The sequence below is a fragment of the Corythoichthys intestinalis genome, chromosome 20 (assembly GCF_030265065.1).
Source record: "Corythoichthys intestinalis isolate RoL2023-P3 chromosome 20, ASM3026506v1, whole genome shotgun sequence".
NCBI classification, from domain to species: Eukaryota; Metazoa; Chordata; class Actinopteri; order Syngnathiformes; family Syngnathidae; genus Corythoichthys; species Corythoichthys intestinalis.
In genome coordinates this window covers 17,792,695-17,813,415 of record NC_080414.1, presented here as the reverse complement: position 1 = coordinate 17,813,415, position 20,721 = coordinate 17,792,695, and the positions used below count along the sequence as shown (strand labels likewise).

At 39.7% G+C, this 20,721-nt stretch overlaps 1 protein-coding gene and 1 long non-coding RNA gene across 5 annotated transcripts in view; one reads left to right on the top strand and one right to left on the bottom strand.

Moving 5' to 3' along the window:
* LOC130908426 (uncharacterized) overlaps window positions 1-17,320 on the bottom strand; it is an 85,090-nt gene extending 67,770 nt beyond the window's left edge. The window contains exons 1-3 of one of the 2 annotated variants that reach the window (XR_009061598.1): window positions 16,836-17,320; window positions 16,576-16,696; window positions 3,111-3,318 (exon numbers count right to left, since the gene is read on the bottom strand). This is a non-coding gene — a long non-coding RNA (uncharacterized LOC130908426). The remainder of the gene's footprint in view (window positions 1-3,110; window positions 3,319-16,575; window positions 16,697-16,835) is intronic. The other variant, XR_009061599.1, reaches the window with a different exon arrangement.
* The window catches only part of sulf1 (sulfatase 1), a 70,956-nt gene extending 51,569 nt beyond the window's left edge, over window positions 1-19,387 (top strand). The window contains exons 10-20 of one of the 3 annotated variants that reach the window (XM_057823825.1): window positions 3,387-3,513; window positions 5,816-6,023; window positions 6,192-6,538; window positions 6,598-6,692; window positions 6,863-6,934; window positions 10,738-10,910; window positions 10,990-11,132; window positions 12,854-12,977; window positions 16,001-16,034; window positions 16,847-16,897; window positions 17,241-17,413. In XM_057823825.1, the coding sequence (XP_057679808.1) occupies window positions 3,387-3,513; window positions 5,816-6,023; window positions 6,192-6,538; window positions 6,598-6,692; window positions 6,863-6,934; window positions 10,738-10,910; window positions 10,990-11,132; window positions 12,854-12,977; window positions 16,001-16,034; window positions 16,847-16,897; window positions 17,241-17,268 (1,402 nt within the window). In that variant the 3' untranslated portion in view covers window positions 17,269-17,413. Of the gene's footprint in view, window positions 1-3,386; window positions 3,514-5,815; window positions 6,024-6,191; window positions 6,539-6,597; window positions 6,693-6,862; window positions 6,935-10,737; window positions 10,911-10,989; window positions 11,133-12,853; window positions 12,978-16,000; window positions 16,035-16,846; window positions 16,898-17,240 lie in introns of all 3 variants that reach the window. The other 2 variants (XM_057823826.1, XM_057823824.1) reach the window with 2 other exon arrangements.
* The last annotated feature ends 1,334 nt before the right edge of the window (window positions 19,388-20,721 follow it).

Here is a 20,721-nt window from a genome sequence, read left to right as displayed (position 1 = left end):
TAGAGAGATATTTGGTGTTATACTTGTATAGCGCTTTTCCACCTTTAAAAACAATGATGACATTTAGCAGCTTTCTGTCGCATTTTCCTCGTTCTGAATATTTCTTCCCCATTGGGCTTAATTTTAATCAACTGAAATCGTTACTATGCCGACATCATCACCCAGAAATTAGCGCCAGAGTGCCATAATGACAGACGTAGCTAAACAGCAGATTGAAAGACTCATTTTTCGCCATCTGCACTTTGCCAAATTGTTGTACAGTGATCACAAAAGTGAGTACACCCCTCGCAGATATTTAAGTAGATCTTTTCATTGGACAACACTGACAAAATGAAACTTTGACACAATGAAAAGTATTCTGTGTGCAGCTTATATAATAGAGTTCATTTAGTTTCCCCTCAAAATAACCGTGTACTGTCTTCAGAAGAGGCTTCCTCCTGGGGTGACGGCTATGCACACCAATTTGATGTAGAATGCGGCGTGTGGTCTGAGCATTACCAGGCTGACCCCCCACCTCTTCAATCTCTGCAGCAATGCTGACAGCACTTATGTAAAGAGTCACATGACATTTTGGAGGGAAAATGACAAGCAGTACTCAATTTGGACATTTAGGGATGTACGTAGTTTCTAAGGGGTGTACTCACTTTTGTTGCCAGGGCTTTAGACATAAATGGCTATATTTTGAGTTATTTTGAGGGGAAAATAAATTAACTCTATTACATAAGATGCACAAAGACTACTTTTCATTGTGTCAAAGTTTCATTTTGTCAGTGTTGTCCTATAAAAAGATATACTAACTAAATATCTGCAGAAATGCGAGGGGTGTACTCACTTTTGTGATACACTGTATATAGTCGAAACGTCTCAAAATACGATTTTAATTCACATAATAAAGCTATTTAAGATGTTTTTATGGTGTCACAGGCACTTTAAGCAAAAATCAAATCGATCAGAACGCAAAACAGCAATCAAAATCTTCATCTTTTAAATTAGCAGTTTTGTTCAGAATTATGGGTTTTATCAAATCAATTGTCAAAAACGTCAAAATTGCTTTGTACTGCTCTAGATGAAATGTAACGTGACAAAGTTTTTGATATTGGTCAAAATCTACACTGTAAAAAATATTGTATTATATTATATTATATTATATTATATTATATTATATTATTTTTATTTTATTTACTTTTGTTCCGTGAAGAATCCAGAAAGGGTTATTTGATTGTGGCTTTCTGAAAAACAATCAATTTTTACATTTAGGCACTACTGCAATCGTCACACTTTTTCAGTTACAAACTGACCCCGGCCCCTCATCAGAGAAGGGAAAAGTTAAGTGGCCCTCACAGGAAAAAGTTTGGGGACCCCTTCTATAGGCCAACAAAACATCCAGTCTGGTGTTTGCGTCAATGTGATTATGTTGTAGTCTGAGGCTCAATTCCCATACATCATCCGCTACAGCTAACGCTAATGCATTTAGCTAACATTTGCAACATCAAAATTTAAAACTACAAACAATCAAAAAATAAACTTAATAAATTAAATAAATAATAATATAAATAGAGAAATAATTAAAAATAAATTTTATTGTATTGTATTGTATTGTAACTCCACTGATTTAACTGTTTGGATTTGTCCATCAAGTTCATGTCGTGTCTGTTACTGCTTGAAGGTTCTAAGCTCCAATTAATGTCATTGAAGTCATATGAGAGACACTCGGATTTTGCCTTTTTAACCGCTCACCGGCAAACACTTTTTATTTATTTCTCCCCAAAATTCACTCAGCTGCATCTTTTGCAATAACAACAACAATAGAAACAATAGAACAATAGAAAACTGCCCTCTACTGGCACTCCAGAGGAATTAAATTCAATATTATATATTGCCATCCAGCAATCCTCAGAACTTTAGTTTAATATAAAATAATTTAGGTAATATAAGTAAGACTTAATTAACTCACCGTTTATAAATTGGTACACATAAATCCCAATATAAGTTGAAGAACAAGCACTGAAGAGCAAATTTCATCTAAAGTCATCCTCCGAAGAGTCTTCAACATCCAAATTATGGCTAATTAGGTCCTCCGGGGTTTGATGGCAAATTATTTGCGGTGTCTAGTTGTTTTAATTTAAGTTGGCAAAAAACATAGTCTATATTGCCACAATGTAAAAGATGTCAGATTTCTGACCATGCTCCAAATTTCCAGTCAAAACTCAGTTTCCGAAAAATACGGTAGTGTCATGTAATTGAAACATTAACATACCGTTTACAGCATTTGTCTTGTCACTTTAATGTTGGTAACCCACAATGCATTGCTAACTACCCACAATGCTTTGCTAACTACAGTAATAAGCTGTTGAACACAAAAACGGTATTTTAGTGTTCAAAATTGGCCGTAAATTTACAGCAATTTTTTACAGTGTATATATTGTCAAGAAATTGGTGATTTGCCCTCTAACTCAAAGATAGAACTAGACAATTATATGATCATGATTGTTGATTGTGAAAATTAAGACTTCGGTGATCTGCAGCTATTTCCTCAAACAAATATCGTGGAAATGTGCGCGACAACAGCCAATCAGAGTGGACCGTTAATGTGGTTTAACATTTACTTCAAATGCTCAAAAAAAAAGATAAACAACTCTTACTCAATTCTTACATTCTTAAAACTATCAGTAACAACACAATGCTATACAAAAATCTTGTTTAACAAAAATCATGATAATCATCGCGATCAGACGACATATACAAAAAAAAGACGTGAAGGCTCTTTTTTGCCCTGAACTACTCACACTCGATAAACAACTCAAGATTTGATGGAAAAAGACAAAAAGCACAAGCAGGCATCTTCATTCTCCTAATAACTTCTCCGTCCTTTTTCCAAATTGCCTATCTTGGCTCCAGCTTTGTTTTTTTTCCACTCATTTACCAGCAAAACATCTGCACATATACACACGGTTGTGTGACAGCGTCTCACGCTCTTTAAAAAGTAGGCCATTTTTAACTCGTTGGCTGCCATTGACGGCGATAGACGTCCGATCCGAACGAAGTCGCCCCTTCCAGTCAAAATGGATCAGACGTAAATGGCAGCCAATGATTCAATCTGGCATGCTAACCTTTGGCATCATGCCGCCGCAAAAAAGCGCAGGTTGTTCAGCTGCTCGTTTGCCGCCGTCACTCTGTCTGTGGCTGAAGTGTGAAGCCCAAGCTGGCAAAGGCAGTGAGACTAAGGGGGGTTGTTTGGTTGGCACGGGCCCGAGATGAGCCTTCGCCAGGTCTTGTGGCGACCGCTGCGGCGGGGACGCTGCCAAGCTGAGGTCGAGGCTGAGTGGAGAAGCAGAAAAAAAAAAACGTTTTAACGTTAAATGAGCAGACGTTTTTGCCGGTTGCAGGAAAATCCTGAGGAAGAAGGACGACTCGGCTAGTACCCAGCACACCAATAGCCTGCCTAAGTACATGAAGGTGAAGGAAACATGCCAACAAGCCGAGTTCCAGACGCCGTGCGAGCAGCCGGGACAGGTAATTGTCATTTTTGTTCCTGTCTGTGCAGATGACCAGGTTTTGTCTGCGTTTCTTTTAGAGCAATAATGTTGTTGTACTTTGCGCCACTTATGAAAATAATGTTTTGGTAGCGGTTTTCCCACAATGTGACTGTGTGAGGTCAATATGTGAAGGTGCGGTGAAATCATAAGGCAAAACAGATTGTTTTCATCACCGCTTCGTTCTTTCGTAAGACCCCCAAGCAAACAGGTCTTCCAGGAGTAACCCGATAGGCCTTTGCGGTCCCACGTTTGTGCTGTTGTTCCCACACTACACTTGTAGTCTTTTTTTTTTTTTTTTTAAGAACTAGATAATGCAATTTCTGGAAAGATTGTGTGGGAATGCTTTCATGCTGAATTTTGAGAGCACTTTATTGGTCAAAAATAATTACCTTTTGGTTAAAAGTGTGAACAAAATGTGTCAATGTTTTGAATAATATGTTGAAATGTGAATAGGCAAAAGTGTGAACCTTGTCTTTCAATGTCTCAATAGGTTTTTTGTCAAAAACACAGACCCCTAATGGAGTTTTTTGAAGGTCCAATAATGTTGACAATAGAGTAAAATTACTCCAAATGTTAATTTAGTCTTTTTTGGTGAAATTTTTCCTGCATTTTGGTGCACTTTTTTGGGTAAAAAAACAAAGACTTTCTGGTCTAAAGTGTGAACAAAATGTGTCAATTTTTGAAATAATCTGTTGAAATGCGAATTATGTGAATAGGCCAAGATGTGAGCCGTGTTTTTGAATGTCTCAATGGCGTTTAATGGGAAAGTTTTTGGTAAAAAACACATACCCCTAATTGAGATTTTTGTAGGTCCAATAATATTAACCATGGAGTAAAAATACTGCAAATGTTTTTTTGTTTTTTTTTTGGGTGGGTAGAATTTTCCCTGCATTTTGGTGCATTTTTTTGGGTCAAAAACAATGACCTTCTGGTCTATAGTGTGAACAAAATGTGTCAATTTTTGTAATAATGTGTTGAAATCTAAATTCTGTGAATAGGCAAAGGTGTGAACCTTGTCTTTCAATGTCTCAAAGGCATTTAATGGCAAGTTTTTGGTAAAAAAATAACACTGACACCTAACAGTGATTTTTTTTGTAGGGCTAGTAATGTTGTCCATTGAGTAAAATTACTCCAAACATTAATTTTTTGGGGGGGAAATTTCCCCTGCATTTTGGTGCACTTTTTTGGGTCAAAAACAATGACCTTCTGGTCTATAGTGTGAAAAAAAATGTGCCAATCTTTAAAATAATGTGTTGAAATGTGAATTATGTGAATAGGCAAAGGTGTGAACCTTGTCTTTGAATGTCTCAATGGTATTTAATGGCAGGTTTTTGGTCAAAAAGACTGACACCTAATGGAGATTTCTGTTGGTCCAATAATGTTGACCATAAAGTAAAAATACTCCAAACGTTAATTTTTTCGGTGGAATTTTCCCTGCATTTTGGTGCACTTTTAGGGTAAAAAAAAAGATCTTCTGGGCTAAGGTTTGAGCAAAATGTGTCAATTTTTGTAATAATGTGTTGAAATCTGAATTCTGTGAATAGGCAAAGGTGTGAACCTTGTCTTTCAATGTCTCAAAGGCATTTAATGGCAAGTTTTTGGTAAAAAAATAACATTGACACCTAACGGTGATTTTTTTGTAGGGCTAGTAATGTTGCCCATTGAGTAAAATTACTCCAAACAGTAATTTTTTGGGGGGGGAATTTTCCCTGCATTTCGGTGCACTTTTTTGTTAAAAACAGTGACCTTTTAGTCAAAAGTGTGAACAAGTGAAAAGTGTGTATTTTTGTTGTAATTTGTTGAAATACAGTATAAATTATGTGAAAAGGCAAAAATATGACCCTTGAATTAGATTATGATACTGGCATTTAAATATTAGGTTTTTGGTAAAAAATGACTGCCAATGAAGATTTATTTGGTGGTACGAGAGTCAATCAGAGCCAATTGGGAGTTTTTTGTCGTTGACCACGAAGTAAAATTACACCTAAGGGCCTATTGCATTAATTTTTTGGGTGGAATATTCCCCATTTTTTGTCAAGAGGAGCGAGCAAAAAAATCCTCTTCTGTCTTGACTTCATCCCAAAAAGACAAAAGATGTGCTAAAGCGAGAGGGCGTCGGTTTGTAATTATACGCTGACGCATTTTGGCACGAGTGCGATCGGCATGTGAAAACAAAATAGCGGGGACGCCCCTGACGGATCCGTTTCATTTCGTGCGGTCAGGGGTGCGTTGCGCGTGCCAGAAGATGAGCTCATTTCTCTTTTGACTAATCGATCTAGAAGTGGCACTGTGTGGAGGAGATGACGGGAAAGTGGAGGATACAGAAGTGCAAGGGCGGATCCAAGGAGGGTACCCGGAAGAGGGCCCGCAGCTTGAGACCCCGCAGCAGCTACGACACCCAGGAGAGGGGTTGCGATTGCTCCGACGCACTTTACAAAGCCTCCAGGATGGAACGGCGGTCGCACCGACAAACATCTCCTGGCCAGCGTGGGTACAAATATTAGCTGCAAACTTCTCAAAAAAAGAGTATTTGGACAATTCAACAATGTCTCTAAATGATTAAATCAAAATAGTCGTTGATGAATTCCAAAATCGATTAGTTGTCGGATAGTCGCTTAACTGCAGGAAAATTTAATTGTACGTATATTTCTGCAGGTTATCGTCCCCGTTTTGTCCACACGCGGGCCACCCGATCCCTCTCTGTGGAATTCGAGGGCCAGATCTACGACGTGGATCTCCAGTCCGATGACCAAAGCGCCGTACGCCACCGTTCCATCGCCAAACGGCACTACGAACCCGAGCAAGAGCCAGACTTCGACGCGGACTCCAACGATGATTCCGAAGAGATGCTTGCGGACGACACTAATGCAGTTGGGTACCCCAAATCCTTAAAGGTCACCCACAAATGTTACATCCTCATGAACGACTCAGTCCACTGCGAGAGGGAAATCTACCAATCGTCCAGAGCGTGGAAAGACCACAAGAGCTACGTAGACCAAGAGGTGCGTTAAAATACTGTTTTACAAAATGGCGGTTGAATAAATAGTCTGTTTTTTCGCAGATCGAAGCACTTCAAGACAAAATCAAAAATCTAAGGGAAGTTCGAGGACATCTGAAGAAGACGCGGCCGGATGAGTGCGACTGTGGCAAGAAAAGGTGCACAAATTTACCTAAATCTGTCTTTTTAAAAATTTATAGCTTGCCAATGACGACGATAGACCTCTAGTTTATTATGACTCGGAGTTGGAGGTCTATCATTGTCACTAGCAGATGGTGAGTATCTTGCATCACTAGCGTAATACCTAATCATGTGTTTGTTCCACCAGTTTTTACATGAAAGGGGATAGAAGCAAGGCAGACAGAATGAAGAACAGGAATGATCATCTACATCCATTCAAGTGAGTTTTTGGTCCAAGACTTGAATGTCTTAAAGGGAACGACGGACTTAAAGACTTGTAGGCTCTAAAAAACCACAATTGTTCTCTTTTACTGAAATATGTTATTAGAAACACATAAAATATTGCCATTGATTTAAAAATCTATAATAGTTAGTACTAGGGATGCCGATTGATCGGGTCCGATCACGTCATTTTCAACTGGACGTAGACAAACGCGCTGGCCCTCAACGGCTTCCATACGCTTTTGCGTACCGATGGTTGACCACTGAATTTGCGGCGGACATGAGAAAATAACTTCTCAAAATGTCGAAGAGGCAGGCCACACTGAGTAATTACTTCCGTGTTCCCCCACCCCCGTCAAAAGATAGACAGACGACAGAGACGTCACCGGAGCTACCGAAAAAAAGGACTTTTGCTGAAAAGTAACTACAGAAGGTACCATGGCTAGAAGCAAATGATGCCAACACGGAAATGCGGTACAAAATGTGCCGTGAGAATCCCAATGTTGCCGATAAGAGCAGCGCATTTCATGTAGGGTCAAAGAATTTCAGCCATCCAAACTTTGAAAAGCACGAAAAAAACAGAGAGCATGTGGCAATTAAGCAAACTATCGATGTCAGACATGACCCCACTCGCCCGATGCACAAGTCGCGGAATAAAGGTAATGAACAGCGACATGCACTGACAAACATGTTTTTGCTCGCATTTTACAAAGCTAAACATGCACGTTCAATGAGGTCTTAAGAGGAGGGCATCCCACTTTTAAAAAGGCTTGGAGTTAATGTGGGAGCCGCATAACGCCCTTTATTTTGAATTGGTGCTTTTATGTTTATTTCTTTACATTTCACTTCAAAGTAATGCCAATTTTGTTGTGCCAGTTGATGTTAATCAAGCATTAATTGTTAATATAATTAATTAAAGTTAATTGGCTCTAAGTAAAGCTTGTCATAAATTTATCGCATCAGGCTGGTCGGCTCTCAAGCTCAATGAGGACCAAGTCACATCTCCAGGTCCTCCTCTGAGAACCTGGGCGAAAAAATTATGTGCACCCCTGTATATATATATATTTTTTAATTAAATCGTTTCCTAATTGTATTTAACGTTCCAGACATAATATGTTACACTCATCCAGAGTCTTTAGTTTAGGCTTAAGGTAGGGTTATCAACTTTATCCCGAAAATGGCGGTAATTAATTTTTTTTTTTAAATGTATCACGTTAAAATATTCAGCGCAATTAATGCATGCGCTGCACGACCCACTCATGCATTGTCGCGTTCAATCTGTAATGGCACCGTTTTACCAATATAGAGAGATAAAAGTCAGCGGAAAATGAGTAGAGTGAATTTTGGCAGCCTTTGGAGCCTTTTTTTAATTGGCTAAAACCTTACAATCCCCCTCCCTATGATTAGAAATATCATGGGAAGCAATATGGGGAAGCAAGGTAGCAATTGATCTTTTTCTTAACACCTTATGTTATTTCCCAACGCAGAAAAGATATATCAATTGGTACGCACAGTCATGGTTCCACTTCCCATTAGGCATTTGGGCATGGCTACAGTATCATTTACTGAAAGCTCAACAAATACACAAGATGGCAATATTTAGTCACAATATACAAAGTCACAAGTCTTTCTATCCGTGGATCCCTCTCACAGAAAGAATGTTAATAATGTAAATACCATCTTGAGGATTTATTGTCATAATAAACAAATACAGTACTTATGTACTGTATGTTGAATGTATATATTCGTCCGAGTTTTATTCATTTTTTTCTTAATGCATTGCCAAAATGTATATGATTGGGAAAAATTATCGGGAATGATTGGAATTGAATCGGGAGCAAAAAAAAAGCAATCGGATCGGGAAATATCGGGATCGGCAGATACTCAAAGTAAAACGATCGGGATCGGATCAGGAGCAAAAAAACATGATCGGAACAACCCTAGTTCGTACATGTTTTGACCGACGGAGGGCACCATGTTTTAAGCGCGCAATGGATGCCCGGGGTGATGCCGTAGATTGTCACTGTCACTCGAAGAATACTTTACTGCAATTCCTTCTACGCGATGAGATGTCCAACACATGTGCACATCGGTTAAAAGCGGCGAGTACTTACTATTTGTGTTTTTATTGAATCTTTTATTACATTTTCATTGCCTTAAAATACTTTTTGCATGTTTCCCTCTCATACTTTTAAGCACTGTGTTGTAGTTGCTTGAACACATTAGTCACAATATCACATTAGTCACGTAGCATATTTAAACCACCCATATTTGATATTACCACGTTTAAGGATTTTCTTGAGGCATCTTTAGTATGTTCTGTCTGTATGCATCTAAACAAAACAAGCTGAAAGCGCACGGTAGTATTTTGGGTGTCAAGTTTGCCTCTTGTCGTTTTTCCAGTGTAGCACATTTTGGCAGAACACGTTTTTTTTTTCCTACTGGCGTCTCGCCTCATCCCGTCTTTCCTGTTCATTTTGCTTTTGCTGCTCGTTTTGTAAAATATCAACAGTGCTGTCATGCTCATTAATGTTCCTCTTGGGTTCAAATTGAAGGGGTTGAACAGATGACATGTTTATGTCATATTCTGGAAGCCCGGCAGCGTAACCATGTGACGTCAACAGCAATGACGACTTACTAGTTAAACTATTTCTATAAATCGTATAGAAACGAAAACATCAAGAGGGGTTTCAATATCAGATTTTTTGTAACTCATAATGTTTGATCTTTTAAGAACTACAGTTCTTTCTATCCGTGGATCCCTTTAAGATGACAAAACATGGTTAGTGGCTTCAAATTATTGGCGGCCCGCCAGGCGTATAAAACACTGCCGGAAACCCTGCTATATGTGAAAAAAAAAAAAATGCTCAGAGAAACGTTTTTTTTTTTTAATTAAAAAAGAGGTGTTAAATTTATAAGTCTTAAAATGTTTCATACAGTATATACAATCTCAGTAGTCAGTCAAAATAAATAATAATTAGAATCATAATAAAACATTGGGATATGACATTTAAACTGCATGAAAATTGTTTATTTTAGGTAGTAGATCAAAAATATCAACACAAAATCTTTTGCGCTTGGCATGCTCATTTTCCCACATACACACAATTTATATATATGTTCTAACAAAATTTTTTTTAAAGATGTGAAATACTGAGCACTCCTTGTCATTTTTTTGTGAAGATGTTAAATTTGATTAAAATAGTTTTTAAAAGTTTTTATCGGCCTGTAAAACTATTTTAAACAGTATATAAAATCTTAATATCCATGAAATATTGGAACTTTTCAAAAAAATATTTACTACATTTATTTTTCAAATTTAATGAAAAACAGGTCTAAACGTTTACCGAAAAGGTCTCTTATAAAACCGCGACTTCTCTTAATTCCTCAATAAAACAGATGACTTTTATTGCTCCAACTTTGTGTCAACTAAGAACAAAAACATGACAAGACAAAAGTAATAAAACCAGAAAAAAACAACAATAACGTGTCATGTTGGCAAGTGTACATTTACAGACAAGCCTGCCATCCAGACGCGTTTGTTAGTTTAGTATTACAAGAAGTCAAAATGACAAAGCCGATTAAAGGGCTGGTTTATTTTTTTAATTTTTGCATCTGGATGTGATCACGTTGCATGCAAAGACTGAATGAATCACCCGAAAGAACGGTTCAATCAAAGCTTGTGACGGGGGAGACTTCGGAAATGGATTACGGCAACAAGAAACAGCTGTTTTGTAGACAGATATCAGAATGCGTTCTTTATCCTCTGCGACGATTAATTTTGTTTTTTCATTTCATTAGGGAAGCGGCACATGATCTGGACGGAAAGGCCCAGCTGTACAATGAAATCCGCCGTCGCAAAAAAGAGCGGAAGGAGAAGAAACGATTGAGGAAGGGCGACGATTGCAGTCTGCCGGGCCTCACCTGCTTCACGCACAATAATGACCACTGGCAGACTGCCCCCTTCTGGACATGTATGGATATTACACATGATTCCTCGCATGTCACGCAGTTTTTTTTTAATATAAAAAATATATATATTTTCCGTTGCAGTGGGTGGATTTTGCGCATGTACAAGCTCCAACAACAATACGTATTGGTGCCTGAGGACCATCAATGAGACCCACAACACGCTCTTCTGCGAGTTCTCCACGGGGTTCCTCGAGTATTTTGATCTCAACAGTGACCCCTACCAGGTGGGAGGATAATCACGCCGTTGTTTCTTTAACAGCTGCCACTGACTAACTGGAGTATGTGTTGTAGTTATTAGCGTAAGTGAAAGATTATGTTTCAGTAGTATTGACGGCGACTGACGTCCAATCCACTGGAACTGGGAGAGGTTGGCAGCGAATAATCGCTGTCAATGCTCCCAGTCCCAATAGATTGGACGTCGATCTCTGTTAATGGCAGTCATTGAATCGTAACAATGTCTCAAACTTTTTGAGTTCCGGTGAAAAAGGTAAATGCTAAAAAGGTTATGTTAACTGTCAAAACCAAACCATTCTTATTTTTTTTCCCAAAACAAAGCATTGAGTTTTTGCTCTGAAGCAATATTTTTAAAGGGTACCACATGTAGAAAGACATGTAACTCTTAAAAGATGAATGTTAGTATGAGTTATAATAATTTGATATGAAAACCCCTTTTAATTTTTTAGTTTTAATGAAATTTGTAAAGTAGGTCACCATTGTTGTTGACGATGCAATGCACTCTGGGCGGTGATGTCACTGGGCGTCACTCTTTAGCAACATAAAGTCGTCAGTTCTGCCCTTCCAATTTGAACCCGAGCGGAAAAGTGATGAGCAGGGCAGCACTGTTGATATTTCACTAAACGAGCAGTAAAAGTAATTAAATGAAGGTATCTAGCAAGATTCGAACCTGCATTTCCCGTGTGACAAACGCGTAGACCACAGGGCAACACTTCCGCTTGACGTCAGAGCCACGATTTTCCTTATAAAGATCTATTTGTTGTATTAGCTGCAATCAGTAAGAAGTCCTCAGATGAAAACCAACAAATCTGTTATGGTACGCGAATGCGGAAGCAAGCAGACAACTATGACATACGGATTGCGTAAAAGGGTTATTGAACACACACAAAAACATGCGATCGCGAAAAGGGAGACACAAAAAGGGTCTGTGACAGCAGGTTGGGATCAATTAAAAAAAAAAAAAACAGCCTGTGGGAAAACCGTGGTAAGAGGTAGACGAACGAAAAAGCCAAGGAAAAGATGCAACGCGCAGCAAAGAGGTCAGGAATAAAAACTGTCAAATGGCAGCAAGTCTATATCTCGGCAAGCCGCCTAGGATCGTTTTAAAGACGCTGCTGATTAGCTGCAATTGGATGCAGGTAAAATGTTGGGAACTCATCCCATAACTCTGCAACAAAACAATCTGACTAGCAGCAGAATGTGACAAAATCATGCCAGTTGTCATACTAGTTTCGCTTGCTAGCTAGCACAGCTATTCTTCCAGTCCAGACCAACCACGTCATCGTCCCCAGCGTGCATTGCCCACGTAAAACATGGCGCTCTCCATAGGTCAAAACATGTACTAAATATTATAGGTTTTTAATGTACGTGTTTCTAATAACATATTTTGGTAAAAGAACAATTGTGGCTTATTAGAGCCTGCAAGCCTTTTAAGTCCGAGGTTCACAAAAAATATATATATATACATATATATATATATGGTTCCACGCTAATGTGGATTTTAACAAATAAAGGATTAGCGAAGTTGCCTATTTTTCGGCTAAAAAAAATTTTTTTTTTTTAAACTAGTGTGAGTGGGTCCTGCATTGCCTATGCAGTATTTTTGTTTAATTTGTGAGCATTTTTAAATCCCACCCCCTTACCCTCAGGATTCAGGAAGAAAACACAATTTGAAAGATTCTAAAATCATACAAATTTCTTTCCTCATCAGCTGACCAATGGCGTGTACGAAGTGGACCGCGACGTGTTGAACTCCCTCCACGGCCAGCTGATGGAAATGCGGAGCTGCCAGGGTTACAAGCAGTGCAACCCCAAACCCAAAGGCTCAGATGCAGGTATGCCAACATTCACACTCGCGCTCACTCAAATTTCTGTCCCTCACGTCAAGAGAATGAGTTTGAAATGAGGCCGCTGCACCTATCGGCATGCCGCATGACTGCATTGGGAATGTTCCTATCTGTGTGTGACCAATGCCGACGTTCCAGGTGGCAGTCACAGAGATGCTCGTGGATGTTTCTTCTGATGTTTAACTTTGCACATATGCACACACACACACTTGACTTTTTTTCTTCCGTCTACTGCGTGTGTCTGACTTCTTGTTAGAGGTAAAAAAAATTGCTATTTAAGCATTACAATTATGTATTTGGAATAATGGATTCCACCAGCGTTTTGTCTCGATAACTTACACTTTTGTCTATACTGTCCTTATGTGGATTTACAATATGTGTCCACTCATCTGGTAATAAGTGTTAAAATTTGACAAATAGCCACTTGTTGCACATTCACCACCTCACCTGCTGTAAGATAAGTTTCCCCTCCTTAGGGGACAATAAACTTGAACTTGATTTACAACAGTTGCAATGTGCACATCAAGGTTTTAAGTGATTGGAGCCTAAATATACTAGTACATTTTTATAATGTTTGTAGGGACTTGCTAAAGCATGGATTTGATCACAATCCAAGTATAGTGTGGATTTATTAATTACAAAAAATATTCCCTTTGTTATCTGGGATAGGCTCCAGCATACCCACGACCCTCATGAGGATAAGGGGTTCAGAAGATGAATGAATGAATGAATGAATGAATGAATTTTTCCTTTTTGTTTTTGATGGCCATGCTCATTCCAGTTTCAAAGAATTTGTTGCTGTACAGGTAAATTGATAATATGTTTACTTACTTGGTCCCACTATATCACGGATATTTTCTATTAAGAATATAATTTAAAACATGTTTTTAGAAGAAATCAAATGTCTGATCAATTGCGAGCTAATTACGCACATTTTCTTGGGGCGTGATTTACGGCCCTTGGTCTGAAAAAAAAGCTATTTCAGATTTTTCAGCTGGAAGTATTATTAAGTAGAATTTACATTGCTAAATCTAACTCTAAAAAGGTAGTTTTACTTTTGCTTTAACAAAGATTTTAACCCACTACAATGGTATAAAAAAGTATCCGAAACTTTTGGAATGTCTTACATTTCTGCATAAAACCACCATCAAATGTGATCTGATCTTTTTCAAAATCACACAGATGAAAAACAGTATCTGCTTTAACTAAAACCACCCAAATGTTTATAGGTTTTCATATTTTAATGAGGATAGTATGCAAACAATGACAGAAGGGGGAAAAACAAGTAAGTGAACCATCACATTTAATATTTTGTGTCCACCCCCCCCCACCCACCCTATTGGCAGCAATAACGTCAACCAGATGCTTCTTATAGCTGCAGATCAGTCAGGCACATCAATCAGGACTAATGTTGGCCCATTCTTCTCTACAAAACTGCTGTAGTTCAGTCAGATTCCTGGGACGTCTGGCATGAATTGCTGTCTTTAGGTCATGCCACGGCATCTCAATAGGGTTCAAGTCTGGACTTTGACTTGGCCACTCCAGAACGTGTATTTTTGGTTTCTTCTGAAACCATTCTAAAGTTAATTTACTCCTGTGTTTTGGATCATTGTCTTGTTGCAGCATCCATCCTCTTTTTAGCTTTAACTGTCTGACAGACAGCCTCAGGTTTTCCTGCAAAACATCCTGATAAACTATTGAATACATTCTTACATTAATGATTGCAAGTTGTCCAGGCCCTGAGGCAGACAAACAGCCCCAAATCAAGATGCTCTCTCCACCATGTTTCACGGTGCGGATGAGGTGTTGATATTGATGAGCTGTTCCATTTTTCCTCCATACATGACATTGTGTGTTACTTCCAAACAATTCAACTTTGGTTTAATCAGTCTACAAAATCTTTGAAGAACTGTGGCGTGTCCATCGCAAAAATAGCCTTTTTGCGAACATTAAACGAGCAACAATGTTTGTTTTAGACAGTAGTGGCTTCTTCCGCGGAGCCCTCCAATGAACACTATTCTTGGCCAGAGTTTTACATATAGTTGATGTGTGCACATAGATATTGGACTGTGCCAGTGATTCCTCTAAATCTTTAGCAGAGACTCTAGGGTTCTTTTTTACCTCTCTGGGTATTCTGTGCTGAACTCTTGGTGGATGGCCACTCCCTGGGAGAGAGGCAACAGTGCCAAACTCTCTCCATTTGTAGACAACTTCTCTGACTGTCAATTGATGAACATCCAGACTTATAGAGATGGTTTTGTATCCTTTCCCAGCTTTAAATAAACCAACAATCCTTGATCGCAGGTCTTTAAACCACTCATCAGTGATTGGTAACACACCTGACTTAAATTGTTTGGTAAAATTTGGTTTCAATTGCTCTTTAAGTCTCCTTAGGCAGCGGATACACTTACTTATTTTCCCCCCTTCTGTCATTGTTTACATGCTATCCTCATTAAAATATGAAAACCTATAAATGTGTGGGTGGTTTTAGTTAAAGCAGAGACCGTTTTTTCATCTGTGTGATTTTGACAAAGATCAGATCACATTTGATGGCGATTTTATGCAGAAATGTGAGAAATTCCAAAAGGTTCAGATACTTTTTCATACCACTCTATGACAGATTTTTCTGTAGAACTATTTTTCTGTAGAACTATAATTTGAAAAAGGGTTATTATAACTTGAAAAGCAACAAGATATTTAAGCACAAACTGTTGTTAAATGTGTAGACAGTCAATATTACAGTACTCACATAGTTATATTCTTCATCCTCTTCCACGAATCAGCAATATTAATGCAGTTAAATTGGGACTATTACCTAGTTTCATTGCCAGTATTATCCTGCCCTCTGGTGGCCAAGGCTTGGCTCCAAATGGAACAACAGCGACATTCTTCTCTTCTTCTGCATGAGCGTCTTCCTTCTGTTCTGAATGATTGAATCTTTCTCCATTTCTCATCGGCGTCTCCTTTGGATCCAATGATTAACAATGGATTGCTTTTATGTTCCTGATCAGGAGGTAAAGATGGAGGCAGCTATGAGCCACACAGGTATCCAAACATTTATCTCTCTTCTGTGGCTTTTATTTTGGTACTCCTTGCCTCTTCTCTCGTTACGTTAACACCTGCATGGGCCTCGCATTCGCACTAATACATCCATGACGTTTGCCAGTCTGCATGAGGGAAAGCACCGCTAATGTATGATCACTCCGGAAGCTTTTCTCCCCGTTCACGCAGCTTTTTCGGATTGTTTGCAGTTGTCTTTTTATTTTCAGAGTTGGCGAGAAAGCATGATCGCAGTTGACGTCAGCCATTTTAGTGCACGTCCATGACATTACATGCATGACATCATCATCACCCCGACTCACCATTATGGGATAGTTTGACACATGGATGACCAGAAATATGGAAAATTGTATTCATTTGAAGTATTTTCATTGAATGCCCTTATGTGCAGTGGTAGTTAGCAGAATTTCAGCACCACTGACGGCACTGGACGTCCAATCCATTTGAGAGACCATTCGCGTCCAACATTTCCCAGTCAAAATGAATTGGACATCTCAGATACATCCATTGTAGGATTCCATCTTACCAGACAAAAACACTTTGACACTTCAATGCCTTAAAATTGTGGACTTGGCAGTTTCCGTTTGGTAGCAGCGCTCCGTTTTCTTGTGTCCTTTTGGAAAAAATCCTCTTTCGCAGCTTTAACTCTGGAACACAAACACAAAAAACGTCAAACTATTCCTTTCAGGTCCAATATCATACCCAGTCATATCATTTTCATCATCATATCATGTCATTCATGATTTTTTAAAAAAAAAAACTCAATTTGACATGTGTTTGTGGTACCTGCTTACCAGGCGACAGCAGCACCGAAAGCGCTCAAAGAGGAGACCAATCCTTTCCTTCCTGTGAGTCGACCAGTCCAGTCTCATGACAACACAAACATAGATCATACACTGTCATTAGTTTATTCTTTTTTTTACAGGAGGCTGTAATTTGACTTTGCTTTCTATCTTGGCTTCTGCTGCTTTATTTGCTGATTTTTATTTCTTTAGCTTTTTTAGTTTGGGTTTGAATTGCAGGTTGCCGTCGGCGCCTACTTTTCACTTTTCAAGTGCGGCACTGAAAGATTTTCTGCTCGGCGGCATGCGTTTGCACTGCTTAACCGAATGCATGACGCTGGAGCTTAATCAAAAATGCAACAAAAAAGCGTCGTGTGGATTCTTAAATGTCTTCTGATTTCTTCTTCAGCGCACTATGGGACGGACGACAGGGTTAAATTGCCCAACCTGACGGACGAGGACGTCAACTGGCAGGGACTGGAAGATCTGTACAGCATCAACGAAAGCCTTTACGATTGGAGGCCCGACTACAGCCCGGGACCAGACGATTGGGCCAACTTCCGCAAGGATGTGGACCGCATCTTCGCACCGCCACCTCTTTTCAACCAATCCCGCCAGGCCCCGACGCTCGACGACTCCGCCCCAGATGAGCTGGGCTCTGGGGGTGAAGCCTTTGAAGGGGGCAGTGGCGAAGACATCTGGTTCGGGGGCCTTCTCCCTGTTGCTGTCCGACCTTACCCTAATCAGCCAAAACCAGATCCGGTTGTCAACGATCTTCCCGAGAGGCGGACCGTCCGACCCCAGGCCATCTTTTTCGGCTCCCACTTCATGCCAACGCACTCATCCGAACCCCTGCAGATGAAACTGGATGCTGTCGCCAACGAGCTTTCTGAGCGTCAAACAGACAGACTGCTGGAAGTGAACGGGCAATCCCAGGGTCTCTTTCCAGGGGGCGTCCTTTCCGAGGGTATATTAACCATCCCAAGCCGAATGCCAACACGCTCAACTGAACCCTCAGTGCCAAAGAAACCGGTTTCTCTTGTCAACGATCTTCATGAGAGTCAGGGAGTTCTACACCAGGTGCCAGAGGGGTCACGCCAAGACATCTTGTCCAGTCATAGCATAAAAACAACACTTCCTACCATACTTACATTGAATAAGAACCTACATCCTATTGTAAACAACCTTCTTGAGATGCAAACAAACCAGCCCCAGGTGCCACAAGGTCGTCCCGAGGTTGTCCCCTTGCCCAGTCCAGTCCCCAGCCTTACGTCAACACCTTCATCCCAACCATCTCTGAGGAAGAAACTAGTTCCCATCACCAACAGTCAAACAAACCAGCTCCATGTCCCAGAAAAGCAACCCGAGGTTGTCCTCTTGCCAAACCCAGTGCCCAACTGTACGTCAACACCTTTACCTGAACCATCTCCCAGGAAGAAACCAGTTCCCGTGGCCAACAATCATCCTGAGAAGCAGAAAGACTTTCCTCAGGTTGTCCTCTTGCCCCGGGTGCGTCAGATGGAAGAGCTGGACGGGGACGTGTTCAGCGGTGAAGGCCCAACCGAGCTAGACACGCGACACGATGCCCTCCTGCGCACTCATAACAGCCTGGAGCACCAACCGACTCACATAGAGGGCGCCGCCCCTGGCCCTATTCATTACGACGAGGCAGACATTTTCCAGGACCAAGGCTTCCTTCCCTTGAATCCCAACGTGAGTCCCACCCACCAACTTGCCCCGCCCATTCAAAGCTCCGTTGTCCCGCCCCTCGCGTTGGGCTTCGAGGGCAGCGGCTCTCTGCCTCAACCGAATGATCCGCAACTCTGACAAGACACATGACTGATACGTCAGTCATTCAGACTTGTACAATGACTTTGAAAGTTATTTTTTTACATTATTAATATTATTATTATTAGCAGTGTTATGATTTCTTTAAAAAAATATATATATATATTTAGAGAAAAGCCTTAATGCAGCTAAGTGTTGGGATTGAAATGGAACAATTCCATGCATTTCTTTAAGGAGTGTGAGTGCGCTCCACAGAGGTCAGTGAACGCACCGTTTTGTGGAAGAAAAAAATTACACATCCTGAATGCACTTTGGAGCTTCTTTTTTTTTTTTTTTTTAATGCCCCTTTTGAAATATGTTGAATTGCTACGGTACGAGAGATTGTTTTTTGCTTGTTTTCTTTTCACTGGTTTAGCTCACAAAATGTTGAATTTACTTTTTAAACACTTGAAATTGTGTGAGGGCGTGCATGCGGTTTGGAAGGTTCACTGTCCCAAAATCATCAATACATTACGTTCAGCAAAACCCCTTGATCGGATTAACAGACACAACAAAACTTTACTGACATTTGTAAACTTGTCATCATCATAATTCTTAAAACTTGGTTTTCCGGTGATGATATATAAGCTAAATTCAATTGTTTTTGCACATCGGTTTGTAGTGGATTGTGAGTGAGTGAGCGAGTGAGCGAGTGAGCGAGTGAGTGAACGAACAAACGAACGCTGGTTGCAGGAAAGCCATGACAATAAAAACCTCTCAACCATCCCAGTCAATGTTGCATTGTTTTTTTTTAACGTTTGCTTGTGACAGCAGATAGATGAGGTTACCATGAGCTACTTCTTTTGCAGCAAGGTGTCAAAACATTTTTTTTCTATAAGGGCCGCTTTCCAAAAAGTCAAAGGATCCCAGGGTCAACTTGCAATCCTTCGACTTTCATTTGTTAAACATGCTTAGAATCAGGTAAAAGTATTTGTTAAAGTATTTTGCTGCCATTGATGGCGAGAGACATCCAATCAATTTTGACTAGCAGGACTGTCAACGATCGTTCGGTTAAAACGAAGCAGCTGCACAGTAGACACCACTGTTTAACTCATTCACTCCCAGCCATTTTCAGCGGAGCAACCCCCGTTTTACTGGATTATGACTGATTTTGCAAGGCCCACAGGAAATTCTGTTCTATTGCTATTAGGGCTGCAGCTATCGAATATTTTAGTAATCGAGTAATCGACTGAAAATTGTATCGATTAATCGAGTAATCGGATAAAACATTTTTTTAGGTAAATAGCAATTATAAATATACATGAGAAAAAAAGACATTTAATCCAATATTGAACCATTTTCAGTCAATCGATGTCTTTATTTTCGATGAACATTGTTGAAAACAGCCAACAATTGTATCTCAGATGTGACTAGAAAAAAAAATCACTGTTTTCATTCAAAAAACTTCTAGATCTTATAAAAAAAACATATTTCTTACCTAAAAATGTAATTATGCTTGATAACACACATCACTTGAAAGCTACGCATTTTTCCCACGAGTTTCAATTGAATTTCCATTTGTGTCAAGCTATTTTTAAGTTCTAGTTAAGTTTTAAGTTAGTCTAAACTGTAAGTACTGATAGGATTTTGAATTTTTGCAGTGTTCAAAATAAATATATGATACCTGCTGTATTGGAGCACATTAGGGACCAGTGCTACTTGGTGTTTTATTCAGCAATGACTACAGAGCTAAAACTGAATGTTAGCTTTATTATGTTTAATTTTACACCCTCATCACTCTACAGCGCTGTTTTTTTACAGATTAAATAAAGCCTGTATGTAAGAACAGAAACCTAGCCCTCCGAAGGGCTAACGTTACGTGTGCGAGTGACAGTAACGTTATATTTAATAGCGCTCGGAAGTCTACTGCTTAAAGATGGCGGCTGTTTACTAACGCTGCCCAGACGCAGTCAGTCAGTCATTTCGCATCTAGTTCTAAATGCATGCGATATCTATGAGACGCATCGGACACTACCTGCTACCATATTAGCATCATGCGGGCGTAGTTTTTAGCAACGTCAGCGTAGTTTGTAGCGGCTGTCGGCTGCAGTAAGTTTTTTTTT